The sequence below is a fragment of the Neodiprion lecontei genome, chromosome 5 (assembly GCF_021901455.1).
Source record: "Neodiprion lecontei isolate iyNeoLeco1 chromosome 5, iyNeoLeco1.1, whole genome shotgun sequence".
Taxonomy (NCBI): Eukaryota; Metazoa; Arthropoda; class Insecta; order Hymenoptera; family Diprionidae; genus Neodiprion; species Neodiprion lecontei.
The window spans coordinates 18,837,422-18,849,838 of record NC_060264.1 but is presented as its reverse complement, the minus strand read 5'-3'; the positions used below and the strand labels follow the sequence as shown (position 1 = coordinate 18,849,838).

At 35.1% G+C, this 12,417-nt stretch overlaps 1 protein-coding gene across 1 annotated transcript; it reads right to left on the bottom strand.

Moving 5' to 3' along the window:
- Positions 1-5,185: 5,185 nt before the first annotated feature.
- On the bottom strand, positions 5,186-10,015 carry LOC107223603 (endoribonuclease LACTB2). Its single transcript, XM_015663334.2, has 4 exons — positions 9,850-10,015; positions 9,581-9,763; positions 6,238-6,913; positions 5,186-5,763 (listed from the first exon to the last, which is right to left on the bottom strand). Exons 2-4 carry the CDS (start codon positions 9,706-9,708, stop codon positions 5,647-5,649), a joined length of 921 nt encoding a protein of 306 aa, XP_015518820.2. The 5' UTR covers positions 9,709-9,763; positions 9,850-10,015; the 3' UTR covers positions 5,186-5,646.
- Positions 10,016-12,417: the final 2,402 nt, after the last annotated feature.

The following is a 12,417-nucleotide window of genomic DNA, read 5'->3' as shown; positions in this document are numbered from 1 at the left end:
ATAAGAAAAAAGAAAAAAGAAACTAAAGAACGTTATTGTTTTATTACCGTTCGAAACAATCGACACCGCGGTTCACAATATGTATCTATATATATATATACGCTACGGGCCTTACCACGGCGACCAGAAACGTCCCACTACCTTCCATCACGCGGTAAACCGATCGATAAAAATTCGGCATGGCGAGGACTGTCGTTTAAATCGAAGGCCGTAAAATCGAGGTCCTAGTATACCACTTAAATTGAATTGGAGATCTTTTAAATCTTTTTTTCAGTTTCTTATTATTATTTTATTTGGGACAAAACAAAAGTGCCTTGAAAGTAAACTACGTGTTTATTTATTTGACTTATTTTGTTTTTCAATTATGTAAAATTAGATTGATGAAAGTTGATAGAAAGAAGAGAAGAAAAAAAACTAATATTTCTTTTTTAGATTGTAACGAAGCGGTTTTTGAACTGGATATATAAGGGCTATTCGGCGTCAACCGGATCAGTCATCTCTCAGATATTTTTTTAATTTGTTATCAATTGTTTATTTAACAATTAATTTTTCAAAGATTTTTAAAACAGTGACTGACACGATCAAAAAAATTTTTTTCAATTCTGACATGTTCCTTGAACTGTACTACAACCTGTGAATTAATTCCAGAGGGGTGTTTTTCTTCGTTTTCGAGTAAAAAATCATTAAAGATGTCGATGCGCATGAAACTGCGGCGCGCCGAGTCTCTACGTAATGGCAGGCGGCCGGTTGTCGTCCACCGCTACCCCGCGGTGGCGTCGCAGCGTTATTTTAGTCATTTTCACGATGTAGGACATCATTGAAGAATCTGAAAAAAATACTGTACCTTCACAAGGCCTGCTCAAAGCGATAAGTGAAGTTTCAGGAATGTGTTTTTCACCGTTTTTTCATTACAGAGATTCAAAATAACGGTTACACACCATGAGAGTGCACATAAATGATAATAATTACATAACTTGCTACTTATTTTAAAACAAAAACACATTCTTGAAACTTCATTTATAGCTTTGAGCAGGCCTTGTGAAGGTACTGTATTTTTTTTAGATTCTTCAATCATGTCCTACATCGTGAAAATGACTCCAAAATAACGCGGCGACGCCACCGCGGGGTAGCGGTGGACGGCAACCGGCCGCCCGCCATTACGTAAAGACATCATGCGCATCGACACCTTTAATGATTTTTTACTCGAAAACGAAAAAAAACACTCCTCTGGAATTAATTCACAAGTTGTAGTACAGTTCAAGGAACATGTCAGAATTTAAAAAAAATTTTTTGATCGTGTCAGTCACTGTTTTAAAAATCTTTAAAAAATTAATTGTTAAATAAACAATTGATAACAACTTTTTTTTACCATTTCGTATTTTTTTTTTAAATTCTATGGAGCTTTCCGCGTAATTTGAAGAAAAAAACTATATCGTATCTAATTTTTTGCCAAAGTTATGAATTTTTGAAAAAAATGGGAGTCTAATTTGTTATTGTTAATAAAAAAATCGAATGTTGCATTATGAGATTCGCGCTTTGGCACAAAAATCTAACTCCCCCTACACAATCCACCTGCCAAATTAAAAAAATATCTGAGAGATGACTGATCCGGTTGACGCGGAATAGCCCATAAATACACACACACACACACACACACACACACACACACACACACACACACACACACACACACACACACACACACACACACACACGGGAACAAATCCTATCTCCCCTGTTAAATTCAATTGACGATGAAGGACAGAAACCTATTATTGTTAAGTGAGACGGGCGCAACGGGCGCGACAATTAAATTTTGTTACTATTATAATATATCATGATAGGGTGTCTACTACCTGGAAAATTCTGGAACTTCTTTAATTCTTAGGGATTTTTTTTTCTCCTGGAATATCCTGGAATCTCAGGGAATTTTTTGACGAATAGAAATTTTTATTTTTCTAATAATTCAATCAACTTATAAATACGAAGCTTACAAATAGATACTATCTTTTTTATAGATCGAAGTATGAAAAAATTTAGCCATCGCATGCATGCAAAAATATATATATATATATTAGGGTGGTCCTTATTTGGGGTGTTGACGAATTCCGACAAGTGCGCCCCCTAGACACGTTTGAAATAAATTAAAAAAAATGTGTGCGAAAACGGAGCGCTGTAGTCCAATTAGAAGACGTGCCTATAAGCTCGTTTTGTTTTTCATTTGAATAACATGGGATTTTCAGACTACTTCAGTCATTATGTTTTTGAGTTGTCCCCATGAACGCAAAAAATTCTTTTTTCACATAAATCTGTTGTTCATGGATCTCGGAATATCGTAAAATCTTTTCCGATCCAAAAAAACAGACGGCGATCAAAACATTTTAATTTTAATTATTACTTTTTAAAAAAGTATGAAGTATAAACGATGTGTTTTGAAATACACTAATTGAAATACATATTTTTTCCCACATGTACAATTATTTTTGTTTACAAACTTATGACGTAGATAAGACTGCCTTTTAATTGGTGAAATACTGTCAAGCACCAAGCGGCTAAAAAGAGGTATTCTCACGTTGATCAATTTGCCGTCGTGTATAATATCAGGGGGATGGGGGGGCGTAAAGGTTGTGATAACGACTTGTGGAAAAATATACGCGTAGTTGTACCCATGAACAACAGATTTATGTGAAAAAAGAATTTTTTAAAACATAATGATTGAAGTAGTCTAAAAATCCCATGTTATTCAAATGAAAAACAAAACGAGCTTAGAGGCACGTCTTCTAATTGGACTACAGCGCTCCGTTTTCGCACACATTTTTTTTTCATTTATTTCGAACGTGTCTAGGGGGCGCACTTGTCGAAATTCATCAGCACCCCAAATAAGGACCACCCTAATATATATATATATATATATATATTCATACTGAGTAACATTGTTTAACCCTTTACGGACGTGAGATCGCGAACAGCCGCCCGATTCTGTTTACAGTAGCGAGACCTACTGTGCACGGCTCCGTCCGCAAAGGGTGCCACAAATGGAAAATCATCTCTCCGATATATCTGTAAGAATTGAAAACTTGCCTGGAAAAATCTCGAAACCTCAGGGAATTTGGGGTTCTAAGATTAGCAGACACCCTGCATGAACATAGTTCGTTTTAACTCGTAGTAATGATTTTTACTATTTTTATTTGTATTTTCATATCGTAATTTGTGTATTTCCTCAGTGCCAGGGCTGCGTCCTTCTCTTCTGCTAAGAGATTTCACACGTTTATATATCCTACCTATATGTTTTATGTCAAAACCATAATCGGGCAGATAATAATAATAATAACAATAATAATAATAACAATAATAATAATAATAATAACAATAACAACAACAACAATGGTGATAACAACAAAACTTCATGCATACGCGATCCGAATATGGCGTAATTCTATTCTAAAAATGTTTTTTTTTTGTCATTATTTCTTTTTAATTCGTTTTTATATTTATCCACACAACAAAATAAATATATAACAAGACGCCTTGTTTTTAAAATGATTCACTCTTTTTCTGCATTTTCTAATTTCGTGCATTCGCGATGATTCTGAATCACTTTATCTTACCATTACCCAATTTAACCGCACTAGAAAAAACAACTTTCAATCTTCACAGTATCTAGTATAAAAATCGAAATTTTTTGTGTGGATTGGGGAGAAACTTGGTAAATAATACTTTGACATCCAATCTAGTTATAAACAAGAAACAGGGTCTACGATTATTTATAAGTTCAGTGTCTTCATTTTTACAGGTTTGTAAAATGAAAAATTTATGATTATTATTATGTTTTTTTCCTCAAATAAACGAAAATACAATGAATAGATATATAATTGTAAGTAAAATATTGAACAAGATTTAAATTGTAAATAATTTCGATGAAATGACGCCAATTTTGTTTATTATTAATATCATTTTTCAACAACTTTGTTGACCTAGCTTTGCAATTAAAACGGATAAAAAAAAATCGAAAAATTTTAATCAGCGTGGTCGTAATTTTGGAATAGAATTACCGGTTGTGGTCCTATGGATGAATTTGAATATTGCAAGATGTCGTTCTTTTGCCAATTGTACGTAAAACAAAATTATAATTCTATGAATTGTTTGTAATAATTTGCTCTTGACTTGATTTCATTTAATATAATGGATCATTTTTGTTATTGTACATCTTTATATACACCTCTTGTGTTATGTAAGTGTTATAAGTTTTATAGTTTAATTGTTCAGTAATAATAATAATAATGATAATAATAATATGATTGTGTTGTTGATTAGTGACGATATGAGAAAATTATGTGAGTTTGTTAATGTTATTATATATACGGAGTAAAAAAAAGGAGGCAAGAAAATATATTCAATGAATAGTGCGACAAAGAGATTGTACATGTATATATACACATACACACATATCTAGTATTATGTGTGGTAACAAAATTAACTTTAGGAGTACAACAATAGCTATTGATGAGGTGGAAAAGTTTGCCGATTAAAAATGAGAAACAAAAAAAAATGATGACCACTAATCATACACATATGAAAGCGTATATAAATACTGCAATATCAATCAAATACACACACATTGAACAGGTACGATGTATTGCTCACGCTCATTCAAAAGACGTAAAGAGTACGTGACCGATATGCTTAATTGAAATTTGGTTGAAATGAGCTTATTGTGAATCGCATAGCATAACTAAACGTAGCAAAAAATCTAACGTAATAATGGAAAACCAAATACCCCTTCCTCACGGTCCTTAGTTTGATCAATAAGAAGTTTCATGCCAATGATCAAGAATCCGAATACTCGCCAGAATTAGGATATATATATGCATTTGTGTATACATATATACGTATATATGTACACTCCTATACAGTAGGAAACAGATTTTATACACGCACGATGATATACGCGTACACATGTACTCATATGTCTAAAATATATATATATATATATACGTACATGAGCGTGGGTGTGTGTGTGTGTGTGTGTGTGTACATATGTGTGTATACACACACACACACACACACACACAACTATATATCTATTAATGATCTTGAGGTAACGTTTATAAAAAAAATATATATATATTTTATATCTGTCATACAAGCATATAATTATCATGTCAATTTGTTGTAATACACAAAACTAATCAGATATATATTATATAAATGACGCATAACTAAATTTCTGATACGAAATGGTTCACAACGATAATTTCCTACCCAAAATTTTCACCACCTTCCAAACTTCATTGTGACATACGCATAACGGTTCTGAAACAGATTTGCCAATCAACTCACGCAAACGTTATGCATTCAACTTACCACCTCAATTATTTAAGACAATATCAGTTTATTACTTCCTTTCTCTTTATCCCTCTTTCCCTCTCTGTGAAGACGAAGGTTAAATCTGTGTATTTTGGCAGAATTTAAGGTATGAAAAAAAAGCTTATGGATTCTGAAGTAAGTGAATATTTTGTGTATCATATCACATTATGTACATTTTGAGCTCTGTTTTTGCGTTAGATTGCTTGTGATGACATATTACAATATCGCTTTACAGTACTAGTTTGTAAATCAACAGTACATTTTTATTGCTGCATACATTCAAACGCATTTGAGCCAGGCTCCCGTATCCCCGCGGACCTTCCGTTCTTTCAGAAGCTTCTTCAGATGATGGTTAACGTTCTCAGCAGCTGCAATCCAGAGGTTCTCAGGGGTGTCCTGCAAACATGAATTGTGTTTTGTAGCTACATAAAGTAAAAAAAAAAAAAAATCAAAAAACCTTAGATTCACAGTAACGAAGAGTTTAACCATTTTTGAGGTCACGTGAAGTCATTTAAGGTCATGTGAACTCGACCGAAGCCTTGGTATCACGAAGTGGTTGAAATAATTTCAATTCAATTGAAGTCTTGCCGATTCAATTGCAGTTCTATGAATTCGTTCAAATCAATGGACGTCTTGTGATGTCATTTTCAATTCAATTGAGGTCTGTTGAACTATTTTAATTCAATTCAAGTCTTTCGATTTCTTAAAGTTACTTGACATTTAATGAAAGCTTTCTGCAATCTTTCGACTTCATCAAGCCTTTGGAATTCACAATTAAGACTTGAAGTCATATGAACGCTCGAATTCCCGAATGGCCAAGCCCTCGATAATGCGAAACATTATCAGTAATACGATAATCATGATACCTACTTTGTAAACACGTCGAACTATGTCAATTTCCGACATCGGTGTCTCGGTGGCGTGCTTGTAGAGGACATCAAGGATTTGTTTTTCCCTCTGGTGCCTATGAGCGATATAGAACTTTATTCGAGGCACAGGATCCTCAATGACCGGTCCGTGTCCTGGATAAATGAGTTTTGGAGAAATATCGAGGATCTCTGATAGTGAAGCCATATAGTCGTAGAGGTCCTCGAAGACGGCCGTTCCCTCACCCAGAATGCAGTCGCCACTGAAAATCGCGTTCTCTTCTTCGAGTTTCAGGCATGCATGATCCGTCGTGTGACCTGGAGTCCATTTAACTGTCAGAGTTGCCCCTTCCGTCCGAAAAGATTGCCCGTTCTCCATGGCCTCCCATTTCAATGAACGTTCGTCGTCGCTGATATTTTGAAAGTCATCTGGCGCCCTGGGTAACTTCGACACCCTGAGTCGGTCACTTTTTGAAATTTCCCAATTTTTCGACTTGTTCGGTTCGGTTACTGTGGATTCCACCAACGCTTTCACCGCCGACACACCGCCGATGTGATCATGGTGCCAGTGGGTTAACAAAAGGTGTTCCAATGTTGCATTTTCGCTTCTAAGCACCTCGGTCAAGTGCTTTGTGTACTCGGTCGACGTTGTTTTTTCACCCGCATCGATCAGAATCCGTCTTAAATTTTCGGTTTTCTTTCAATCATTTATTAATTCGTATTTCATGTAGTAGACGTAATCGGTTTTGGTCACCTAGGTACCAGTTGTGGTCATAGTTTAATTATTCGATTGTAGCTATATATGTTCATTACATATAAACTGGGGATATAGCCCCAAACGGTACAGAGGTGTTTTGATCCACTTGAATACTAATTTTCAATCTAGAAAGTGTACCGAGTAATGAAAAACTTTTGTTCCAAAACTTGCTCGAAGTCAGATTTTGATAATGAGTTAAGTAATTGATAAGATTAGTAAGAATGAGTAACATACGAGCCAAATTAACAAATAAAGAATTCTATTTAATCGTCCACAACTGGTGCATCTACCCACTTTTTTCACAAAATTGGCGAAGAGCCACGGTAGGGCCATTCTACATGCAATGCCAAACAGGAACACCCAAAATAATTTGATTATATGCGAGAATAACGCCAGGAAATGTATACCTGCATTAAATGGTAATTGAATTACAGGAATACATTCCCTAGCATTATTGTTACGTAAATCAAAACTTTTTTCAGATATTCGTAATTGACATAGTATGTAGAACGGCACTATCAGTTGGAGCTTTTTTGCGTTAGTGATGCGTAAGCGTCGGTATAGTCGAAATAAGTGATATTTCACACGGTCTATAAAAACTCACTACAGCATCCTCTTAATATAACGCGATACTTTTTTATTTATTTTTATTTGAAAATGTTATTTCGCAACTTCAGGTTTGCGTATAGTTTAACAAGCCGTAATAAGGCATAACGTGATCATATTTTCAGTGCCGAATTAATGAACCTGCCGCCCCCAGACCCTAAAATTATCTGCCGCCCCGATACGTATTTTTTCCGATATCTTATTATTTAAATGAAAGAAAATGCATAGTTCAATAAGTCGATGCCATGACGTTTTGGGTAACTCAGTTTTTTTTTTTTACATCGGTCTACGTCCACTCTTTTGAGCAACAAATCTCTCAATTAACTCTGTGTAATACGTAGAAGTTGTAAGATCTTTTTCAATTGCAAAAAATACAATGTATCCACTAATTATCATTTCATCCGAATATGATTGGAACACGATCTGACGGCAAAAACTGTAATAATGTAATCTTAACAAGAAAAAAAGAAAAAAAACGGCAGTGCTGCTTCTAAAAATTTGCCACCATGAAAAATCTGCCGCCCAAGGCCTGGGCCTAGTCGACCTAGGCGTTAATCCGACGCTGCATATTTTGCAAACTGAATATCTTCAAACTCACATGAAAGTTGCAAAATACTGAATTTTATTTCAATGTCTCGTTACGTTAACGGTACGAACTTGAAACTCTTTTTGCGTTGAATTAACATCTTCAGTCAGCACTTCTTGTTCTTCTTCCTCAAGGGAGGCTTCTACTTTGTTGGGCCAGAATAAAAAAAGTTTTCGATTCTTTTTATCGGAAAGAGCCAATGCTTAAGTATACGCTCAGCAAATTTCACAATTGGAATCCAAGCAAAAATAATGGCAGACAAAAGGGATACGGTACGCGTGAAAAAAGCTGCCGCCATACATTCCACTGCATTAAAAGAGGCAAGATTGGCTCAAAGACTTGGGCGATGACGTCTTAGAGGGAGGGGGGGTTACAGCTTGCACGGTCTAAACTCATACCTATTATTAGGAGTTTTTTTGAAAGAAAATGAAAACACTTAGAGAATCTGAGTTTGAGGGCTTTATTATTTATAGTTTCAAGAAAAATTAGATTTTTTTCATTGAAATTAACTCTATAACTCATGATTTTATTTTTTTACCTCCAAACGCATGACTGGGGTTCGAAAATAAACTGCAGATTAACTTTCAACACGTTTTTCTCGAAACCACGTTTTCTCAGTTTCCGGAAGTGTCCCTGCACATCCTAGATGAGCAATCGTTATGAAATATGGCAGGAACGTGTACAACAAACATCTTCATTAGTTGAACTAAAATTATCCAAAAATATTCGAGCGCTTTCATGTTATGAACAAAAAACTGCAAAAATTTTAGGTGAAAAACTAAACATCCCCTTTGAACGCTCACTGTTCTGCTATTTTTCAATTTTTATTCTTGATTTTAGTTAAACTTGTACACAATATTGTACAAAGTAAAAATATATTTGATACTTTTTCTTCAGATTACTCGTTCAGGACTTAGGAGTTCCGCAAGCGAAGAATATCATCGTCAGCGCACCGACATACACGGTTCCTGCAACTCCCAGTGCCATCTTTTGTCAAACTTAAAAAAATACTATTACGTTCAATAAAGACCGGTTAGTAAGTATGCCAAATATCAACAATCTATATTTAATATTTTTCGCATCAATAATTTGTGAAAATTCGAACATTTTTTGGTCTAACAAAGTAGAAAACCTCCCTTAAAGCTACGTTTCTATTTTGAGGACAAGTACTCGACCTCATCGTCACGAATTTTGTTTGAAACAATTTGAAATAGCTAGTCAGTAACTTAAGGAAATTAACAAGGTTTTACATTTTCTTTTCTTCTTGCTCCGAAATCCGTGTAAATAGAAGTTTTGCAACATGCAAAGTTCCCAATAAATGTTTTATTACAAACTAACATTATCAGTATTTATGCAGGAAGAGTATTTCAACACAAAATATTTTCACGATGTAATCACCTTGGTCCTGTACCAACGAGGTACGTGTTTGTCCCCTGCAACGTCATCGGGCCTGGATTGCAACCGAGGATACGAATAACACGGCTTGATATTCGCGACACGGTAGGAATAGCTGTCAACGAGGTCATGATGCTAGTGTCCGAAACTCCGATATCATCAATAGCCCGCTATGAGTTTAAACCTATAAACAAAAGTAACTGAATTGTAACTCTGGTAAAAACGATACATACTCAGTATCAGTAGAATAGAAAAGAGATATTTTGACTTGCCGTATGAATAATTATGAGCGCAGCTAAACTTCGATCGTTAGCAAGTTAGTTAATCTATTGATTCAGTATTCGCAAGCTCGATGGTACGGAACGATATTAGCGTCTTACATGACCTAACCTCAAAGGTTGCGGACTGTGATTTTTCAGTCATTCCTAGCCACGTGTTCTACCTTACCGACCTAACTCGCCGAATTCACATGTTTCCACGTCGCTGCCACGTTCTAATCAACACGAGGTAAACAAGTTTCAAGCTTATAAACTGCGTCGCATGTTCTGTGTTCTTACGACAGACTTGTTGCGTCCTTACAATCGAAAAATATCTTCGTATTTGTTGTTAGGGGTCAATGACATAATTAACCGATTGACGCAGTGTGGGTTGATGCCAAGACGGGAGATAAGCCATTTGGAAACTCATTAGTCGTTGCTCATTATCTATAAATAAATACGAGTTTCTCGATAAATTGGAACAAATTTATAATTTCCGGGTGTGAAGTATTTTGTATTGAAACGAAGCGAAAATACTTGAAAGGAATCGGTTTCATTTCAAAACAAATTCTAATTTCATTCGGGGAATTCGGAATTGGGTACTAATATCAAAGTAATTGCAGCCATTTCGTTGATTATACGTAGTTGTAATAACTATACGTGCGTGATTGAAGGATTTTAGCAGTTTCGTGAGCAATGCTCGTTTTGTATTCGCTGTCTGCAAGTAACTTGCATCTAATTAGATTATTTTCATTCGGTTTAAACAAAACATAGTTTAATTTAGTTCATTTCATTTGAACTGACTTAATTCCTATTCTTACAATTACCTAAATTCAATTCGATTAATCTCAATCTGATTTAGATCAAACTAGCTTATTATAGTTTATGACGCAGTTATATTTTTCTACAGGCGTAACTATCGTACGATATCATTGACATTTAATAAATCGTTCCTAATTTGATTTAATCAAATGTAACTTATAGGAACTAATGCTTTCCTTTGCCGTATAGCATTAGCTTGATATTACTTGGTTCTGTCTTGAATTCTGATTTGAACATGATATGTTATGATTTTATAATGTGATACCGTGCTTTCTGATCTTCTGATATTCAAACAATTTATACTCATTGAAGTACGTAAATTCGTAAGCTGTTTTATCTTTATCATTTGTAAAATCGAGGATAATTTAGTTTTTGTGCAATTAGTTTTTGACAATAAGCAGTGAGATGGGTAGATTAACATAGCCTAGTTCATACTACTCTCTATTACGAATTCGGTCGTTATATGCTGTAATAGTATAGATATTATTGGTGCAGGTTATTGTGATTATTATTTTTATTGTAACCACAATGACTACGGTATGATTGCATATGATTACAATTAAAAAAATGACTGCTAGATTGAAGACATTTTCATGATTACAATGTAATTACAGTGATTGCAAAATTACTACAGTAACGGATGACACATTGACTGCTTTAGTGGCTAAATCCTTGGAGTGATCCTGTTGATCTGACTTTATTACTAACAACGTTGAACAGCGAGGCGTGCGTGCGATGAAGAAATACTGAAGTAGGGTATGATGGACTACCGGGCACTGTTATAATCCTTCCTAGAATAATTTTAAATCATGATATTTTTCTATGCATTATCCCAATATGTTTGAGCAAAAATATTGCACGCGGATTTCGAAAAGTAATCGAATTAATTAAAAACAATTAGGTATACGGAGTGTGACATCGCTGCGACAACGAATCAGGACTTACAGCCGGAAAACAGGGTCCTTTGCTAATGCTTATTTTACATTTTTCCGGGTCCGATGAGTTTTCAAGAATTGAAAAAAGGCAAGGATTACTTTGAACGACGGATCAAAAATTACGGCTGAAATGCAAAAAATTTGCGACGGGTTCTTGGAACTGCGAGGAAGGAACATCACAAGTTTTTGGGTGTCAGTGTGCAGTAAGTTGACAAAATGACGAATAAAATTAGTGTATCAAAGAAAGTGAAATGCACAGATATAATTGAACATGAGATAAGAAGTCGAATTATTATATGAGAGAGTAGGTGTACAGTATGCAATGTCTCGAGGAAAGTGTGAAAAATACTATATCAGATATGTGGCTTTTAATGTAGTTTTGACACATAGCTTAAGTTTCCGCCTGTGGCCAGGTAAAACACAACTCTGCCGGGACACGATATATAATGTATGATATCGCATTGTCTCTTATTTTATGTATGCTGTATTGGAAAGAATGGCAATCGAACTTTTGTAACGTTTTTTTTTTTGTAATCTCTCAACTGTTGGTCGTCGCCTAGTCTAGATCTCTTTGTTGCACTCCTCAGGATTCAATCAGGCTAGCAGACGAGCATAAATTTTCATTGTGTCCTTGAGAGCAATTGATGAAAGCATCTTCATTTTCGCGGCCTTGTTGCGGCTAGGGTGTTGTGCTGATAATTCCAGGAAATTCTTCAAATTTTCGAGTTGCGAAGCATGAGAGCATGTGTCATCGCATGACTGTCAAGGGAAGAAGGCATGCTTCCAGACACAGCATCGACATTGCAAGAAATTCATTACTGTATCA

Bases quoted from the DNA above. Each gene is read 5' to 3' on its own strand.
- LOC107223603 (XM_015663334.2), bottom strand. From the start codon at position 9,708: ATGACCTCGTTGACAGCTATTCCTACCGTGTCGCGAATATCAAGCCGT. The intron at 6,914-9,580 runs GTGATTACATCG...CGAAAATTTAAG, and splicing joins CTCGTTGGTACAGGACCAAG to ACGGATTCTGATCGATGCGG. The intron at 5,764-6,237 runs GTAGGTATCATG...TCATGTTTGCAG, and splicing joins TAGTTCGACGTGTTTACAAA to GACACCCCTGAGAACCTCTG.